General features: G+C 37.4%; 1 protein-coding gene across 4 annotated transcripts in view; it reads left to right on the top strand.

Moving 5' to 3' along the window:
* Nucleotides 1–19,147, top strand: part of CDKL5 (cyclin dependent kinase like 5) — a 142,221-nt gene that overhangs the window by 112,293 nt on the left and 10,781 nt on the right. For 3 of the 4 annotated variants that reach the window (XM_064474700.1, XM_064474684.1, XM_064474693.1), the window contains exons 12-15: nucleotides 1,824–2,850; nucleotides 6,268–6,373; nucleotides 8,370–8,493; nucleotides 16,403–16,505. In XM_064474700.1, the coding sequence (XP_064330770.1) occupies nucleotides 1,824–2,850; nucleotides 6,268–6,373; nucleotides 8,370–8,493; nucleotides 16,403–16,505 (1,360 nt within the window). Of the gene's footprint in view, nucleotides 1–1,823; nucleotides 2,851–6,267; nucleotides 6,374–8,369; nucleotides 8,494–9,224; nucleotides 15,586–16,402; nucleotides 16,506–19,147 lie in introns of those variants that run through there. The other variant, XM_064474708.1, reaches the window with a different exon arrangement.

Genomic DNA, 19,147 nt, shown 5'->3' with positions numbered 1-19,147 from the left:
AACTGTGCTTATTGATCATGCTCCAAATTGGGGATGAATGGAATTTTGTCTGCAGTTGCAGTTATGAATCAAGTCTAGTCTCCTTGAACTTAAAGCAGGGTGTATTTGCTCAGAGACTCCCTTGTTGAACCAACATAGCTTGAGAGAAACCACTTGATTTTAATACATCAACGAACCAGGCTTATTGGTGGATAAAATACTTCAGTACAAAAGCCTCATGGTATTCCTCTGACAAAAGCTTTCCTAAAGGTTGCCCTCTGAAGCATGCAGAATGGTAGTGGCTTTTAATCCTAGCCATGTTTTTCTTCAGCTCTTCCTGTGAGATTCAAAAAATTACTCCTCATTTTAAGATTTGCGATGATGACGTTTACAATCTATACTTGTTTGGAGATAAACACCAAAAAGTTTTAGCTGCCCTTATAAGTATTTAGGATACCATTAGAGAAGTGGCATCAAAAAGGAAAACCTAGATCCATAGGAAACTCTTGTCTAATACAAAGGCTTGCCTAGTTGCTTGGGTTAAAATTAGTAGGTTCCTTATATCTCTAAGTTTTAAAAAAATATACTTCCTTTTAACTAAAAAGTATTTTAAACTGGCATTAAAATTGCTAAATTTCTAGAAACTGTAATAGAGTACATAATTAGATCCCTGAAAGTGGGTAACACAAAAATCCTGAGTATAAAAATGGCTAGCATTATCCAGTTATAATTACCAGCAAAGGTAAAAACTCATCTGTACAGTGAGCTCTCACTTTAACCCTCAGTAATATATCTGAGTTACATTATCATACATTTGATACAGAAATAAGTTAACTGCTCGCAGCCAGCCTAGGTCCGTCAAGGCTAACAAGTACAGCTACATTACTGCTCAGTCATGGCTAGTTTGCAATGATACCATAAGTCCAGAAGCAGAACTGATTTTATGCCAGAAAACCGGAGATAATAAATCCTGCTCAAATACATTCAGGCTGAGTGTTTGCAAAGCCAACATGTATCTCAGTCCCGTAATCCCAAAACCAGGAGAGCTGGAAAGTAGAGTAGAGGTTAAGAACATCACCTAGTGGCCCTGCACCAAGTCAGTCTTGTTGCAGAGCATTTTGGGTGCAGCTCTGGGGATGAGTTAGTTCCAAGTTAGTGCCAAGAACTGGGATAGTGCCAAGTTCCAAAAAGTTGGGGTTCCTGTGGTAGATCTGGTTTTGGGTTTGGTGTTAATTGCTTGCTTTGCTGCACTGAGCTCAGGCTCACTCCATCTGGATGTCCTTATCAGCACAACATCCTCTTCTCCCCCTTCTCTCCCATCCCCCTACAAATCAGACATAGATTAGATGGCCTGGAGCATTGATTGTAGCGGGGGTTTTTTGACAGGGCTGGCACACTTTATTGTTCTACCTTCCCTTTGATATGCCAGGTGTATTTAAGATTTTTTTTCAGTGGATATACAGCTAATTTTCATAATGTAGTGCTTACATTATTGGTGTGCACATATATTACTCACACACGTGCATAAATGTGTAAATATATGTTGGAATTTCTATGATTGGATTTTATATCCTCATTATTTTTGTCAGCAAAATCCATTAATCAAAGCTGAGTTTGTCCATCAGGATATAACCAGAAAGAAACAACAATGTACTAACATTTGCAAGTCTGTTATTTTAGTGGAACTTCTGATGCCTAGTTGGCAGTATTTGATCTTAACTGCAGTTAAATTTTGTGTTTTTAAATGGCAACCCCCTTCTGAAATGAGTGTACTTTTGTTGAAGTTATTAATGCATTAATATGTAATCTGGTATATTAATGCTTCTTTATGCATTTTAATGTAGAAACCAAGCCAGCAAAAGTTCTGCTTTGCAGTCACACCACAGATCAAACAGCAAGGATATACAGACACTAGGGGTTGGCGGCCCAAGAGAAGAGGGTCTTCCAGCAAATGAAAGCTTTTTAAATGGAAACCTTCCTGGAGCTGCACATAGTCCAATGCATACAAAAAAATCAAGCAACACACCTGGATCTGGCAACAAGGATCTAGCCAATAATAACATGCCGCATCTCCTCAGCCCAAAGGAAACAAAGGCAAAAACAGAATTTGATTTTAATGTGGACCCAAAAAGTTCTGATGGTCCAGGCACAAAGTATCTGAAGTCTAACACCAGATCTCAGCAGAACCGGCACTCGTTCATGGAAACTTCTCAGAGCAAAACTGGGACACTGCAGCCTGGCGATAAGCACAGTCGCCACAGCTATATTGATACTATCCCACAGTCTTCTAAGAGTCCTTCGTATCGGACAAAGTCAAAGAGCCATGGGGTTCTGACAGACTCGAAATCCGTGGGCAACCTTTCTGAGGCCAGGGCCCAAGCTGCAGAACCAAACAGCAGTAGGTATTTTCCATCCAGCTGTATGGACTTGAACTCTCCTACCAGTCCAACTGCTCCCCGACACGGTGATAACAGAACTTTGCTCAGTCCGTCCGGGAGGAATAACCGCAGCGAGGGTACCCTGGATACCCGAAGACCATCAACAAGACACTCCAAAACAATGGAGGAGTTAAAACTGCCTGATCACATGGATGGAAGCCATTCCCACTCTCTGTCTGCTCCACATGAATCTTTTTCCTATGGTCTAGGTTATACCAGTCCTTTTTCTTCACAGCAGCGCCCTCATAGACACTCTATGTATGTGAGCCGGGACAGAGTGAGGTCAAAGGGCTCAGAGGGTGGCTTAAGCATAGGGCAAGGGATGGCAGCCAGAGCAAACAGCCTGCAACTGTTATCTCCACAGGTGCAGCATAAGTCACTCACAAGATCTGTTGGCTCGTCACGAGAAGACTGTACAGAAGATACTAATAGGGTTAGTTCAAAATTTTGCCTATTATGGAAAGCTTACCTAGCTTACCTTCAGCTATTTCATGTGGAGGCAGTGTCCTGCTTTCTCTCTTCTGTTTGTTTGTTTGCATCGTTATTTATTTATTTGTCTTGTTGCAAGGCAAGGGGTGTTGGGGTTTTTTTCCGGAAGCGCAAAATGAGAGGCTATTTAAAACATAACTTTTTAAAATGGGCTATGAATACCATTCTCTTAAAATACTGAAATGTGACAACAGAAAAATTTGTCTCTGAAGTTAAAATTTTATCAGTAGTTCCTAGTCTTTGGTTTGGCTTAATTAACCTTCTCATTTGCGTTTTTATTTAGCGTTTCTTGTATGTCTTTCTGTTACGAATGCTATTGTTAATTTTAGTAGTGAGCTTTTCACTCGCTTATAGCAGGACGTTATTGCTGAAATGCCATCATTTACTAGAGGAATATAAAAACTTGCAATATTTCTCTTGATTAGTATGATAAATAGCTGGGGTAGTCTAGAGGTTTTATGTTGCAAAAGCCACGGGTAAAAAAGCCACAGTGATTACTGTCACTAGATATCTTGTTGTGTTTTACTGTGAGCATTATTTAATGAGTAGAGGAAGGGCTAGTTCTGGTGTTGATTTACAGTCCTTGCACTACACTTCTGAATTATCTGATGCTTTACACATCAGATGTATAAAGATGACTCTGTCCCCAGATCTTTAAATTGCTATACCATTGATACAAATTGGAGCAAAATGGTGCAGAGAGAAGTACAAAAAATGCTTAATTGTTTCTTTATACATGGGTCTGTGATAAAGTGACCTCTAAGGAGAGAACATCCAGTTCAGACATGCTGACAAATTGAAGGAAGTCAAAGAACTGCAAATATTATTTAAGGTCTAAAAATTATGATTTACTGTGAGAGACTAAAAAACTCTGCCTACTTAGTTTAGGTAAGAAAAATGTGTAGCTGACTTGATAGCAGTCTACAAGTATCATAAAAGAGAGTTTTCAGGTATTGGTTGCCTCTTCAGTCCAGTAGGGGAAAAAAAGGCATAAATTTTTTTTTGTACTTACCACAACTCCTCCATTCAGGATTACATGTATTCACACATGAGAAAAGATCCCATCAAAACAGGAGAAATACAATGTAATTAAAAAAAAAGGTACTGAGAAAGGATTACAGCAGCTCCATTTCAAAATCAGGTGGTTATTTTTCCTTTGTATAGTCTTTTTTTCCTCTCTCTCTCATTTCTGTCAAGTTAAATGTTACTTATTCTTCAAGATGTTACTGTAGAGGGGCAATAACACCAACATTTGAGTTTTTGATAACAGAAGCCCTTGCTATATTGTATTCTTCAGAGCATTAGGATCTTTTTCTGCATTATGTAGCAGACACTCATTTAATAAGTAATTTTATTTCTTATTATCTAGAGGCAGATTGGTTTTATTAGATAATTCTTTGTCTTTGGATAATTGGTTGACAAATTTTTATTTTAATTAGAAAAATTGATGTGTGTCTTAGTGCTTATGGTTTTGTTGATTTTTGGTTTGCTTTGGAATGTCTAATCATTTGTAAAGAACTTGCCTTTTTATCTCTTATGATCAGTGTTTTTAAACTTAAGTCTTCAATTAATGCTTTTAAATCTGTATTTCAACAATCAGGAGTCTCAAAGGAAAAATACTCTCCTGAACTGGATGGCAAGTCTGTAAATTCACAAAGCCGGGTTTTTTTCATTTATACTACTCTCAATAACAAATCAGAATTAAATTCTCAATATTCTCATGCCTCATAAAGGCGTTTTCACAAAGAAGTCATTCTTTTGCTTCTTCCTATCTACCCCCTCCCTCTTCCTTTTGACTTAGAAATCAGAAAAATTTAACTTCCCTCAGGATTTTTGAACTAAAAAAATCAGGAATAACATAAGTGTTCTCAAAGATTCTTTATTGTTTTCCTATCAGTTTTTCCATTCAGTTCTACCAGTTCTCTCTCTGCTCATATTTTGTGAAGTTACCTCACTTCCATGTTTCTAATTTCTGATTGATTTTCTCTTCAGCTCTATAAAGTCTTTTTAAAGAAAAACATTCTCTTTTTTTGCCAGGCTTTAAATCTTACTTTTAAAAAAAAAAGAAAAAAAAGAAAAGATTCACATTCATGTTAGTTTTGGGACTTTTCAAGTCTCAGTACAACACATGTTTTAGGCTTTCTTTTGTGTACATTTAATTTAAAATAAAAAAGGGGGCAAGCAGAAGAAAATCAAGTACAAGTTGCTATTACCGTCTCATATTTGTAGCAACTGCTGACAAAAAAAGAGGTATCTTACACAAGTGGTAATTTAATCAAATGCTTCAGCCTCTTGTAAATCTTAGAAGAATCAAACTGTGATTTAAAGCATTGTTTTAGCTCCATTTCTTGTCTCAGCACAGTTTCAAGGGTTGTTTCATCTGTGACAGTGAGGCCAGATCTTCATTAATTAAAGGCAAAATAGGTTTTGCAAATCATTCATAGAGTGAATTGAAATCCCAATTTTTAATTCTGGTTGGGTTTTTTGTGGCTTTGGTTTTTTAACCTTTGTCCTTCTTGGACATTCTAGATTTAAATTCACATAGGGGTTTCAGTATAAGTTCTTGTGGGGTCTTGTAGAGTATTGCATTTCATCTGCTCAGTCCATACTGTGGGAAAAATTTCAGCATCTGGCTCACTTAAGAGTGGAGTTCAGTCATATTTGGTGGCAAATTACATGCATATAGATGTTTCTAAGGGCATACTTAAGCTTTTCCTTGAAGTACCTTCCAGGAAGTACTGTATTCAGGAAAACAGTAAATTAGTGGTAATGATATTCTTTTTGCTATCCTGCCTGACTTAACTATTTAGTTTATCGATTTCTTAGTTCAGGGACTACCTCTTATTTTGCATACAATGGATTTTGGGGCTGTTGGTACCTCTAGGTACTACCATATAACAGCTGACAAGTGACAGTGCTTTGGTGTTGCAGTTATCACAAACTGTATGCATCTCCTGTTTGCTTTTTAGAATTTGCCAGTAGCAGAGTGACCAGATTCCATCATAAATTAATTTAACAAGGCCTCTATTTAACAAGGCCTCCAGTAAAAGATTCCTGTGGAGATGTTACAACTGCATTTCATTCATGGCAAAAATCTGAGGGTCTGAATCATGCTCAAGTCTTTAGAATTACAAATAAGAGGCAAAATTTTGTTAATGCCATTTTGGAAAAAGCGAGCAAACAGCAAAACCAAAGAATTATTGACTACGTAGTCTGTCATTTGATATTGGCAGTTATTAATAACATGAAAGGAAAATTGTGTGTGGTTAAGCTCGGGGTTTCTTGCTTATATATTTTGGTTTAAAACTGCAAATCAGTTTATAGTCTTTCATTTTAAATAGTTAATTGTTCTTTTGTTTAGGGTGGAGCATATCATGATCCACACACAGAAGATGGAGCATCTACTAAGGAAAATAGAATTCTGTATAATGACCCTGTTCCAAGAAGAGTTGGCAGCTTTTACAGAGGTAATTTTATGGTGGATCTTTCAAAATGAAACCAGAATTTTAACATGGAATATAAATAAAGTGGTGGAAATGGATACAGAGAACTAAGATGAACAACGAAAAAAGTTTATTGGCGAAAGAATTGTTACACCACTTCCAGAGACTGGGCTGACCTGCTAGGTTTTATGCAGTAACTGTATTAGTATGATATTATCTATACTATCATATATCATATTGTCTATAGTATCATATTATCTATTTGCAAATGATAACTCACTTTGAAAAGTATATCCAGTGCAGTACCTTGTAAAGCAGAAAATAATTTATCAGGGGCAGTTTAACGAAATAAATTAATATTACCAGAGTGAACAGTTCGTTAATGTTTTTTAATTCCTATTTTAAGTTCTTATTAGCATTATAGCTAAAAACCTTTGTAATCGTAACACATTGACATACTTACTTATCTATTTCAGATACTGTGGTGCATGGAACTGCAATGCTAGTTTTCCATTGCTCAAAACCTATATTCATTTCTTTTGTTCAGACTTACTAAAGACCAGGGTTTCCTACAAGTAAAAGTGCACTTACATAATCCCAGTTCAGCATAAATAATAACACAGGATGGTGTGTGTGCATATATATGTATGTATATACGTATGTGTGTGCATACACACAGATATTGTTCTATTACGGTACACAAAAGGTGGTGATTTCTGAGCAGCTGCCTCATGGCTAAACCTGGCTAATCCTTTTGAAAAAGACAAGGATGATAAGAAGCTAATTACTGTCCTGCAAGCGTTCGGAGGCTTGTTGGGGGTCCCCTGAACCTTAAGAAGTCCCAATCAGCTAAAATTCGATTATGAGTCACCTAATAACCTTAAGTAGAGTCACATAATCTCCCTCTGATCCACTGCAGGTTGGTCAGTTGGCTGATGACCTGATTTAGACATGTTAAAATCTGCCAATCCTTGCAAGTGTCCCATTGCAATATTAAAACCTGTGAACAACATTAAAGCTTGTACTGTTTTGAGCAGTGCTTTTGAGTGTAAGGTTTTGTAGCACATGCAACAGAAAACCCTTAAGAATCCTCAATCCTGACTGCTTTTGTTAATCCTTAAAACAGTCCTAAAGCTGGACATGGATTATCCTTCTTTTTTATACATAGTGAAACAGAAGTGCCAAGGAAGAATGACTTTCCATAAGTCATGTGCTAAGGAAACTGTAGGTCTGGGGTTGCATTCAGTTCCTTATCATCAATGGGAGGTTTCTTCCTCTTTAATTATATCTATGAAAAAAAAATATATTTTAGTTCGCAGACTTAAATATTGCATAGGAAAAATGATACTATATTTAAATTTAAAAATTAGAATGCACTTTTGTATTTTTTGTACTACAGCTTAAACAAAGCCTTAGATTCGATATGATAAATAGTATAGGGCGATGCCGCAGTAATGCTGCAACTAGTGTCCAATCAATTTTTAATCCAGTACAGGTATTTCTGGTGATATTCATAATTCTAACAAATGTATGTTCTAGGTATGTATAACCTATATTAAAAAGCATAGTATGTCAGTTTGAAAAATATATAATATCTGATTTTGATATTTTCAGTTTTTTCTCAGGATGGGTACTATTTTTTTTAAGGTCTAAGTGAAGACAGTGTAAACTGTAGTATTTTGTGCCTTTAATAACAGTATTCCAACCTTTTATTCTGTTAACTGTTCTAAAATTTTGATTGCACTTCTGGCTCCCTACAGATGGAAATGTTCTCAAATCTAGTAACCACTTACCCAAGTTCTGATGATGGTCTCATTTTACAACTAATATAACCTTGCAAGTATCACAAAACAACAGCTTTCCAAACTGTAAAGTAGTATGCATTTTTTCAGTCATACATAAAGTACAACTGTGTCCTCACACTCGTGTTTCTGTAAAAGAGGTAGAGTGGAAGCAGACAAGTGAAAGATGTGATTTTTGGCAGAGCTCACTGTACATTGTTTGCTGTTTCTCTGTTCAGTTCCATCTCCGCGTCCAGAGAGTACCTACATAGAAAACAATGTGTCAAACAGAGCCTCTGTGTTACCAGCAGACAGCAGCACGGTGGGAAACCACTCAAAGAGACAAACCACCTTTGACACCTGGTGAGTTGTTATTTACACAGATGTGTAGAGAATGGCAGGAAAAAAAAAGGGATTTTTAACAGGAGGGGAAAAGAAAACCCCACATTTTTTTCAAAATTTGCAGTTGTCTATACATGCTTAGTTGCTTACTCTGACTATACTGGTGTAGCATTGCATGTTTGCTGTCCCCTTTTGAGCAACAAAAAATATTTCATTACACCATCACACTGAATGCATTAAAGATTATATACTTTTCTCCAGTCTTTCCTGATATTTTTCCACTATTAATCTTCGGTTAAAAATAATACTAAGTGCTTGTGTTGCATAGAGTATGGATAGCAAGGCTGTAGCTTCATCTGTGGATTCCAGAAGCATGAATTGTCAGACAAATGGAAAAAATATCAAAATGCATGTTTCCATATATAAAATAGGACTGTATTAATGAAGAATATGATATTCACCCTGCAGTGGGGACTGCTGCTCTTTTTGCTTACGCACTACAGAAGGAAATGAGTACGTTCTATGGGAAAATGGACTAAGCAACATCTTAATGGTGTATATCGATTTTAAAAGATTAAAAGCATCACATGGCTCCATTATATAACATAGAACAATTAGCTATGATTATGCTAATAGAATGATGGCATATGCATAGCTTTGCAGGACTTAAAGGGAAATACCTTAATTTTGTTGCTCTGAGAGCTGTTCAGCTCTAAAATACCCTTAATCTTCTCTGTTCAATCACAATAAAGCACACTGAAAAAAAAAAAAAGCAAATGGAGCTTCAGAGGATTGGTGGGAGGAATGGACTGTATGCATTCGCATGGTTCGACTATGCTTCGTACTACTGTCTGAAACACTGCTCTCTGAGAGTGCGATACAGTCATGCTGTCTAAAGAACTGCTTCAGTAGTTTGTTGACCTAATGTGTTTTCATGTGAACAACCTGTGGATTACCTGCTTAAAAAAAGAAAGAGGGTGGAGGGAGTGGGGAAGGGAAACAACTGGTATTTCAGCTTGTGTTCAGGTTATATACCCGTGTCAGTAATAGAAGATGTTTACTCCAGAACGCTTGTCGCCTGCTCTGATTCACTAGAGTCTGCTTCCTGTCCTTCAGTAGCTCCACCTACAACCATTTTGTGGAAGTTAGCTGAGGAAACCGGTCATTTATGTAAAAAGGTGGTACTTATGTTGTGACTTGTGTGGCTAAAGGTATTTATTCCTACTGTTGAATCCTTTTACATATTTTGTTGTCCTTCATGTCTGAATCTTCCAATCTTGCATATAACATAAGCTAACTGGAATCTTGTTTTGCTTTATATATCATTTGGCAATATATTACCTTTTATTATGTGGTCACTGCAGAGAAACATGTAATGTTATTTTAGCTCTGAACTGAAATAATAGCATATGTTATTAGAGCTGGTTGGGAATTTTTTTACTAAGTATTGTTTTGCTTACAATGCCAAATTATCAAAACCAAAACTTTTCAAAGGGACAGACTAACATCCACTAACTTTTTGTTGGGAAGATTCTTCAGCTCCAGGATGGAATTCCCAGTCAAAACCGGAGATACACTCAAAATAGCAAATATTCTGGGGTCAGCATTATTTTTTGGAATGTGAGGAACTCGGGTGCAGGGCCTTTGTTCTTCATTATTTAAACCAGAGGCTTGAACCAAGATCTTAGATCTAACAAGTGAACGCCCTAAACCAGAAGTTAGAGGTTATTCTGGAGCACATTCTCCGTTTCCCTCAATGTATTCTCTTGAAGCTGTTTCATCTTGTTGAAATAGTGAAAGGACCACAGAGATGCTGAATATGGCCTAGCGAATAAAGCCCTTCGTTAACTTCAAGCCAGTTAGATTTAAGTCCTTGCTCCAATTAATGTACGCAAATATTTTCACAAAGTGGAACAGCTCCTTTGAGAGAAGAACCCACAGAAGAATAAGCATTTCTTCTTGTGAAATGGGAGGAATGGCAGTGCCTGCAACACCAAGTTACTGCTATTTTGGCATGTGTTTCTCTTTCTCTTTGCTTTTCCTACTCCCTATTTTCCTGAAATGTTTCCTGCCCAGCTCTACATGTTAACTCTGTGCAAGTTGTCCTGGCAATTGGTCTAATGTTGTTGCAAAATTGTTCTGTGCCATAAATGCAGCTTAATCAGATTCCTGAGTGACGTAGAGTCGATGTTCCTCTACTTAATTTTCTGTATAGAAGTTGTGTAAATGCTTATGAAAATGTTGAAAGCTCTAATGGAATGTGATTCTGCTTACATCAATTTTATGATGAAGTAAATATTTGATGTTTGACTGACATACGTAACTGGTATGTGACAATTCATCTTGAATTATGAGTGACATGTATTCCACCTGGACTTGCCACTACTGTAAAATACTGCTTCTCTCATACTATTGCTCTGTGTTGCCTTTCTTCTGTCAAAAATTTTGTGAATGTTTGCTAGACTGAATTGTCACAGATGTTCCCTTGTCTTTGTGTGCATTTCTCCACTCTGTCCCCGCTGTCCTGCCTCTTTAAAAATAAAGATATTATAAACTCGACTTTTGTCATCAGGTTTTACTCTTAAATGATTAGATCATGTCTGAACTTTAGACGACTTGATCTGAAAAAAATGCAGTTTTCATCCTTCTAGAAAATCTTTGCCAGAGTTTAATTTCCTATAAATGCCCTTGAACTTGCTCAATTTTTCATTTTTGATACCAGAGTAGATGGGTTTTATTCTCTTTCACTTGTGCGAGCTTTGTCTTGAGCTGGGCAAAATCAGAAGGTATAGGCAAGATGCTTAACCGTGTTCTGCCAGTGTGCCAAAATGTTGGCCTGAGTTATCTTCACCATCGTTATGGTTCTCTCTGGAATAAACTCCACCATGCAGTGCTTTATCTCACATCATGTTGGAAGTGTTTGCACTGATGGCTTACAAGATATCCGGGGGCTTCTGGAAAGCTTTGTTACTTAGACCTTTTATGTCCATTTAAATGTAGTCATTCTATGACAAACAGCTTGTCATATCTTCTCTAGCATGTGTCATACTTTCCTGAAAAAATAATAAAAAGGGGAAATATATATAATTTTTAATTTTTATATGTATATAATATATATATATAAACACACACAAACTGTCATTCAACAAAATAACAAAAGAAAAAAGAGAACATCCTGCTCTTAGGAGTGTCAAAGGCTTACAATTATCTATCTACGACTAATTTTCATGACACCAGTATAACACAGTATTTTAGAAACATTACATGACTGGCTATAATATCGCCGTATCAGTGTAACAATGTAGTCACAATGTTCCTGAAACTAGGTTACCAATATCTGAGCAAGCTAGTTTAAAGCTTCTTCGGCTGTCTGCAGTACAACTGTTGCTGCATTGTAAATACTTCCCAGTTAATTTACAGAATTCTTGAATTTGTAGAAAATATCAGGAAATCACAAATTTGTAACGTGCTATTTTAAAAATCACCTATGTTACACTGGTTGAGGCTTTAGGAATCTGTTCTGCATAGCTTGAACACGTTCACCTTCCTAATGGTATAACTTTCCCTCTGACATTTCCTGCACAACACTCTTGCATATGCATTGTCATCCAATAAGTTTGCTTGGCAACGTGAGCCTCCCTGCCAGTCTTTTCTAGTAACTGGTGCCTCTTCCCTGACCCTTCCCCGGTCATCTGTGGTTTTGTTTTGTACTAAAAATTAGATGATGCAGACTAATGTTACTTGCAAGGAAGCTTTCCAGAATTTGTAGTCATCAATATTCTGTCCAAAAAATAAGCCTACTGAAGTATATGCTTTATGAGTTTACAAAACCAACCACTTCCACATTTTTATGGTTACTATTGTTGAACGATACCAGGGCGGGAGTGTAAAACATATGTACATGTACTATTTTACTGATGCCCTAACCTCAGGTGATCTAGTGGCTTCTGGGTGGCATTCTGTATGTAAGATAGTAGATCTGGGGTTTATTCCTGTCAATAAACCACATGAACAAAAAAACCACAAACATTTGCAGCTCAAAGCAAAGTTCAGATTTGATCTCTGATTTTTAAGCTTTCAGTGCCAGGCTTGCAGACCAAGAACTTTTACTATGGGCTTCAGCTTGTGCATTTGAGATTCTTACCTTAAGTAAACCATCTATTTGAGGTGCTTCACTGGTTTCTGACATTTTCTTGCCTTCATTTATGGTAACTACAACTGCCAAGGGTTTTGCTTTAAGCAAAACCAAAAGCCAGCTTGGAGAATTAGTGTTTGTTCATTTATCTCCCAAAGAAAGCTTCAGCCATTTCAGTAACTCCTCCATTAGACCAAAATCCTTCCTTGTCTAATTGTTGGTGGTTCAGTAAAGGGAGTAGTATACTGGCAGTTAAAAAGGATATACAAGCCAGGCTGCCTGCTGAGATTAGGGTTGCTGAAGAATAACTGAAACAAGCATGAGGAATTGCCTCCCAAAAAGAGCTGTCTGCAATATGAATCTATGGCAGCATGAATGCAGCGTGCTTCATATTTATTCTTTTTAGTTAATATTAAAGCACATCAGCTTGCTTGCCCCATGCATGTTTGCTGCTGCACCTCATTGTTCCTGCATGAAGTTGGATACCTTTCCTGCCCAGGGGCAATAAAAGCTATGATAATCACAGAATTTCTGTTTATATCTATGCCTTTTCCCAATGTCTCGGACCAGAAAAATCGATGTGATCTACGTTACATGTCCTAAGCATGCAAAAGGCACACAAAGATAAAAAAAAGAACAGTATGTTTTGCCTTTGGTTTCTGCTTGAGGGCGAGCTCTCTGAGTGGGGGTTCTTCTCTACGGCTAGCCTTACTTGCTAGTAAAAGAGACACTGCATAACAGATTCTGGTGTAACTGTTTGCTTTCAAGAGCTGAAGCATTATGCAGAATACCAAGATACTTCCAGTTATGTAGTGAGAGTTTGGTATTGAGTGACTATACCATACAGATTTTTTTCTGATAATCCTAATTTTTTCCTGTACTGTCCATTGTCTGAAAATCATCTTTTGGGATGCCTAAAATATCCCAGTGTTTCATGTCATCGATCAAAATGTTCTGCTCTATTTTTACTCAGTACAAAATCCTGGTGCTGAAGCTTCCTGCTATAATGCTATATATGTTCACTCTCTTCACATAATGAGCATGTGTTTTGAAGCAGTTGCTTTTCAAGGTCAATGCTTTTTCAGACAACTACTAAAATATGAGTCATAGGATTTAATGACATAAACCAGTCGGTGTAAAACCACTGGCTTTTGGGTAAGCAGCAATTGAAGATGAGCGGAATTCTCAGCCCCTTATTTTTCTCCTCTGTCTGGTCACTATAGTCATAAAGAGGAAATGATGGTGCAGAATTTCACTTTTCTCCTCTCTGCTCATCTGCTGTAGGGAGCAGTTTTCTCATCCAGGTTCATTGGACCAAAGTAAAGAATTTACATATTAGTGAATCTTTGTCTAAAAGTCTGGCAAAAGTTGTCACAAACTTTCTTCTGAAGATTAAGTTCACCTTTAAAAATACAGCATCTCCATTTTCGAATAGGCTTCAGAACAGAAAAGCTACAGCCAGACATTGAAAAACTTTAAAGGACAATATAGGGTAACCATATGGGGATTTCCTTATGATCTGACACTGGTTCCTCAGCAGGCAACATAGTCACTGGGTTGGTAATCTGTGCTGGGATTGTGGTTTAGGGTATGTTTGCAGATGTGGAGGCACAGTAGCTCCTTTGGGGAAAGGCTTGGAAGATTCTCAGCTCCATTCGTATGACTTCCAGAGTACAAGCAGGATACTTGGGGTGCATGCTTTCTTCCAAAGAGACCAAATAGTTTGGTCTGTGTTACATCAGTCTCGTGAGTTCACTGAATCTGTAAAGCTGTTAGTAGTCTTTACTCTCAGGCTTTCTTCTTGGTGCTTTGACTCATACAAGACTGCCTTACTGCTGTTGTGTAGTGGTACCAAATACAGCAACATGACAGTAACAGGAATCCTTAGCAATCCAATATATTTAAAATATTATTATTAAGCGTTGTTATTTTCACATGAAATCTATGTTGTTGTGCACCTGAATGTATTTCCTGGATCTAGATGGCAGTTCCAAAAATCTAAATTAGGAAAATTTCTGCCATCCTGTCTGCCTGTAAACCTTTCTTCTAAGCCCTTTCTCTTATTTAACAATTGCACTTTATTACTGCATGCATTTCTATTTAGAACCAGGTAACGTTTCAAGCTTGAGGTGGTTTTGTGTAGCAACTGAGGAATTGATAAAACCACCTATCAGAGTAAAGAATACCCATCAAAGCAGGATGACTCCAGTGGTTCCTACCCCAATTACGGGTTTCACATTTGCTTGGAAAAAAATGTCAGCTTGGCATGTAGTAGCAGCTGAATCACCAGCTGATAGCATAGCATTTATAAGCCAGAATTAGTAGCCAAAGATAACTATAGCAGACAGCTAAATGTTGCTACATTACAGTTACTCCAAGAAAAGCTGCTCCTGTTTGTCATCCAGAGCCCTTAGAACTGTGGCTTTCCTTTAGGTTTTTTGTCAAGACAATGGAATAATTTCATTTTTGTTTTCATACAACTTAAGACTGAAAAAGGGCTATTAAATCACCCAGTGTGATTTTCTGTATGTTAGTTGCCATTAAAAGTCATCCGTTCTCTGGGGTCGAGGCCCAGTGGCATACCTGACTAACGTGTATCTCCCAGAAGAGCACGTGATCCTGATTTGGAATGTCAAAGATGGGAAATTACTTCTTTCACTGAGGAGTTTGTTTTGGCGGTTAATGATTCTCGTTGTTAAAATCAGTGCCTTATTTCTAATATGACTTCTCTGGCTTCATCGTCCACCTACTTGTTCTTGTTATGGCTTTGCCCTTTACTTTAAAGATCCTTCTAGTACTCTGTAATTTCTTCCTGGATGAGTACTTGTGCGCCGCAATCAAGGAAACTAAATGTTGGAGCTGGTTTGGCTGTGCTTTTTAGCATACTGAAGAGATTGAAATCTCTGACTTTTTCAACGTAGGACATTCTTTCTATCTCTGAAATTATTTCTGTGACACTTTCCTGCACCATTTCCAAATTTCAAACTCTTTTAAAGGGCACGAGAACTGCGTTCAGTTATGTCTCACCAATGTCCTACGTAAACCATCTTTTTACCCCGTATCGGTACTTTACGTACATAGTTTACTGTGTACACTTAAAGTAACTTGCTGTTTATCAGCTGTAGTTAATTCAGCTGCGTAGACGAGTTAAAAGGTGGAAATTCAATCTTCAGACAACTCACCTGTTCCACTTTCGGGTGATCTTCTTTTGCCAGCACTGTCTCGCCCACGCATACCAAACTAACTGAAGTTTTTAAGTTGACATGGACAGCAGTAGATGCCCAGCTTCCCCGGTGATAAATTTGGAACCATGTCAGCAAAGGTCAGGAAGTTCGATTGAAATTGGGGCTCTTTGGTGAACTTTGCAACTGTTGGCTCTCCAGCAAGCAATGGATAAACTGGACCTGTGCTTTTATATCTCATCACCATTTGTATGTTCTCTCAGATATGATTTTCATTTTTCTAAAAGACCTTGTGTGTGATATTTTGGTTTGAATATTAAACTCTGGCTTAAAAAAAAAAAAAAAGACATGCATGCTTTCCTTTTCCCTAAATAACTATTCACTGGTTTGAACTAAACATTTTACCGTAACACTGTGTTCCTCCTATCCCATTTAATAAGACTATTTATCTGGTATTTGCGAAGTAACCCTTAAACCAACAAATGCTAAAACATTAAGAACCTCTTTGCTTTAATCAATAATTTGCATTCTTTGGCATAAGAGCTCGTTATTACACAGAATTTACATAATATCAAAATAAAATCTCTCTTATAATACCTTATTTCATGTTTAGGAAGAGTCCTGAAAACCTTAACAGTCACTCAGAACAGCTCAAGGAGAAAGAAAAGCAAGGTTTTTTCAGGGCCATAAAAAAGAAAAAGAAGAAATCTCAAACCGTAAGTATACAGTATTTCTAAAAGAGAATATGTTTATCAGTTTTGAATTATACCATTTTAAGATGCTAGATTAGTACAGTACCTTTGTATTATTTGTGATCATGCCCACATGTATCTAATTGTTCTTTTATTTTCTCTCTTCATTAAAAGAAAGTCTAATTCTTTTCCTGTTCAGGATTTATTTATCTGCTTTTTCAAATATTTCTTCAGCTACTAGTCCTGGCATCTTTGTTTTCATTCAGACCCTTTGAGAGCCAGTTTTGATGCATATTTTAAGCTGATGTTGCAGGAAATTCTTTTGCAGGATATGGTGATACCGTTCCAGGAATAGCAAATGCATTATTGTGTGTCCTCAGAGACTGAATAATTTCAGACACCAGTTAGGAGGAGATCAAACTGTTATAAATGAGAATTCTTTCCAGTCTTTTTCATGGCGGTGTCTCAATAACAGCCTCCATCTTCTTCCTCTGCACCGTGGCAGGAATAAGGATGATGTGTCTTAACCATTCTTAACATTTCATGTTTTACTGGGAGAATGGATTGTGGCTTTTGTTTTTTTGGTATAAGCCTTTGGTGTCTTTTGTACAGGTTTACATTTTCATCTAGTTTTTAGGAGGGAGAAAGAACTTTCTTTTATCAGAGAGCAGTGGTATATTAAATGTCACAAAGTTTTATAATGAAAATCTCCCTAAGAACTGAAGTAACCTAGACATCATCTCGTCTCATTCTCAAATGACAGTTCTGGAAATATTTACAATCTCATTTATCTAAACTTGCAATGTTTCTGCAAGTGTAACTGTAGTTATAGCTCGAATGTTCTCAGAATGGAGTAAAACACACTCACTCGTGGCAAAAAGGCATAACTAAATCAAAGTATCTTGAGGTGGCATGACTCTGGGTATTGGTAGAGGTCTGATCTGTTGAAAACTGGGGGAGAGGAGTGATTATCAGATGCTTTTTTTGTTTTGTTTATTTGAACCGAACTGTATGGGACATGTGCATGTGTGTGTTAACTAGCACTCAGAAATGCACCTCACCTTTCTGCTGGCCAGGTTTTAGAGCAGTGGCATCTGCCTCTCCTTCTGAACTTGTTCATCCTGATACCTGTACCCAGTTCAAATATGATCTTTTGCATTACGCAACTGAACAAAATACCTAGATTATAACTCTGTGATTATTTGATATCCAAATGTCCTTGAAAGGATAGTGCACCTAAGGGTGTTGTTTCCAGTGATGCATTTGCCCCCCCAAAAAACCAAAAGTGTTAAATTTGCACTGTTCTAGTCTACTCTGGTGGCAGCCATTCAGACGTAGTGGCAAGGAACACCGGAACACTTCAGAAGCCCAGCTGATAGATGGTGTATCAACTGCTTCCAGATTAAACTGTGTGAAGGAAATACAGACTGTACTGTGTTGCATCTCAAAATCCAGCACTTTCCAAAACATCTAAATCACAAGTACCTTGATCTATAGCTACCAAGGCCATCACTGATTACAAGACAGGACAGATTTATACATAATCCTTCCTCCTGTTTCTTCTCACTCTTAAGAAGAGGGTTAGAAGGGTAGGGGGTGAGAGAGAGGATTTGCATAAGGGAAAATTATGTTGGCTAGTTAGAGCTAGTATCTCACAGGAAGATGAATAAATTAGTGAAATGAGATAGTGATAAAACTCTTGCATCCTCAGCTAGATATTTGCTGACATCAACTTGATTTTTGGACCCAAACAGAGACTGAAAAACCTCTTTTCATTTCTACTTAGAGCTGTTTAACAGGGCAGCGTCTAGGGATAGACTGACCCACCAATGTGTGTACAGGTGTCTGGTTCAGACACTGTTCTTTGCTCTTCTTTGTCTGTTAGTTGAGGACATCTACCTAACAAACATTGGGATGTTCAGTAGGATCTTCCAGCACAAACAAAAATTACTAATTCCAGTTCAGCACCAAGTTTGGCTTCAGTAGTAAAAGCTTTTAACAGCACTGTAATATTAGCTCTTCAACTACATGAATAGTGTTTTCTATGAATTCATATTAAAAATCTAACATATAGCTTGTGACCACCCAAGGTTTTTTCTGAGGCTTCTAATACTTATGGAGTCCTAGAAGTATGTAATTACACTTATTTACTCTGACACTGACTTTCTGCAGCAAATAACAAACTAGGCTGGAGAACTGTTACAATGCTGAGAAGCATGTCATAGAGTTAGTGTTTGTTAAGGGAGTGCTGATATCACATCTACTAGCTACTATTTACTTCTGATATCCTTTGGCAAGTCTCATTTTGCTGGTGATTGTCATAAGAGTCATAAAAGGTATCTGGAATTGGATTGAAGACATCTTCTTCGTAACGTCATTCTCAAAATCTCTAATAGCTCAGTGCTGATCCCAATTCCTGACACTTCCTCCTGCAGAGTTGTTCCTATTAATCATTCTCCCTATAGTTCTCCACTAGTTCCCTGCGGGATAATAGTCGTTACTGACTGCTATGAGAATTCTTTGCAATAGTGTTTTGCAGAGCTGTTCTTACCCGTTCTCCTTTTCATCTTGTTTGGAGTCTTTTAGTAAGGTAGCAAAAGGTTTTGAGGATTGCTAGAGTCACAGTTTTTTCTGTCATCTGCCACCAAACATCTTGGTATCCATGA

Source organism: Phalacrocorax carbo, chromosome 1 (assembly GCF_963921805.1).
Source record: "Phalacrocorax carbo chromosome 1, bPhaCar2.1, whole genome shotgun sequence".
In the NCBI taxonomy this organism is placed as follows: Eukaryota; Metazoa; Chordata; class Aves; order Suliformes; family Phalacrocoracidae; genus Phalacrocorax; species Phalacrocorax carbo.
The sequence above is the reverse complement of the archived record's forward strand: the minus strand, read 5'-3'. Positions and strand labels throughout refer to the sequence as shown.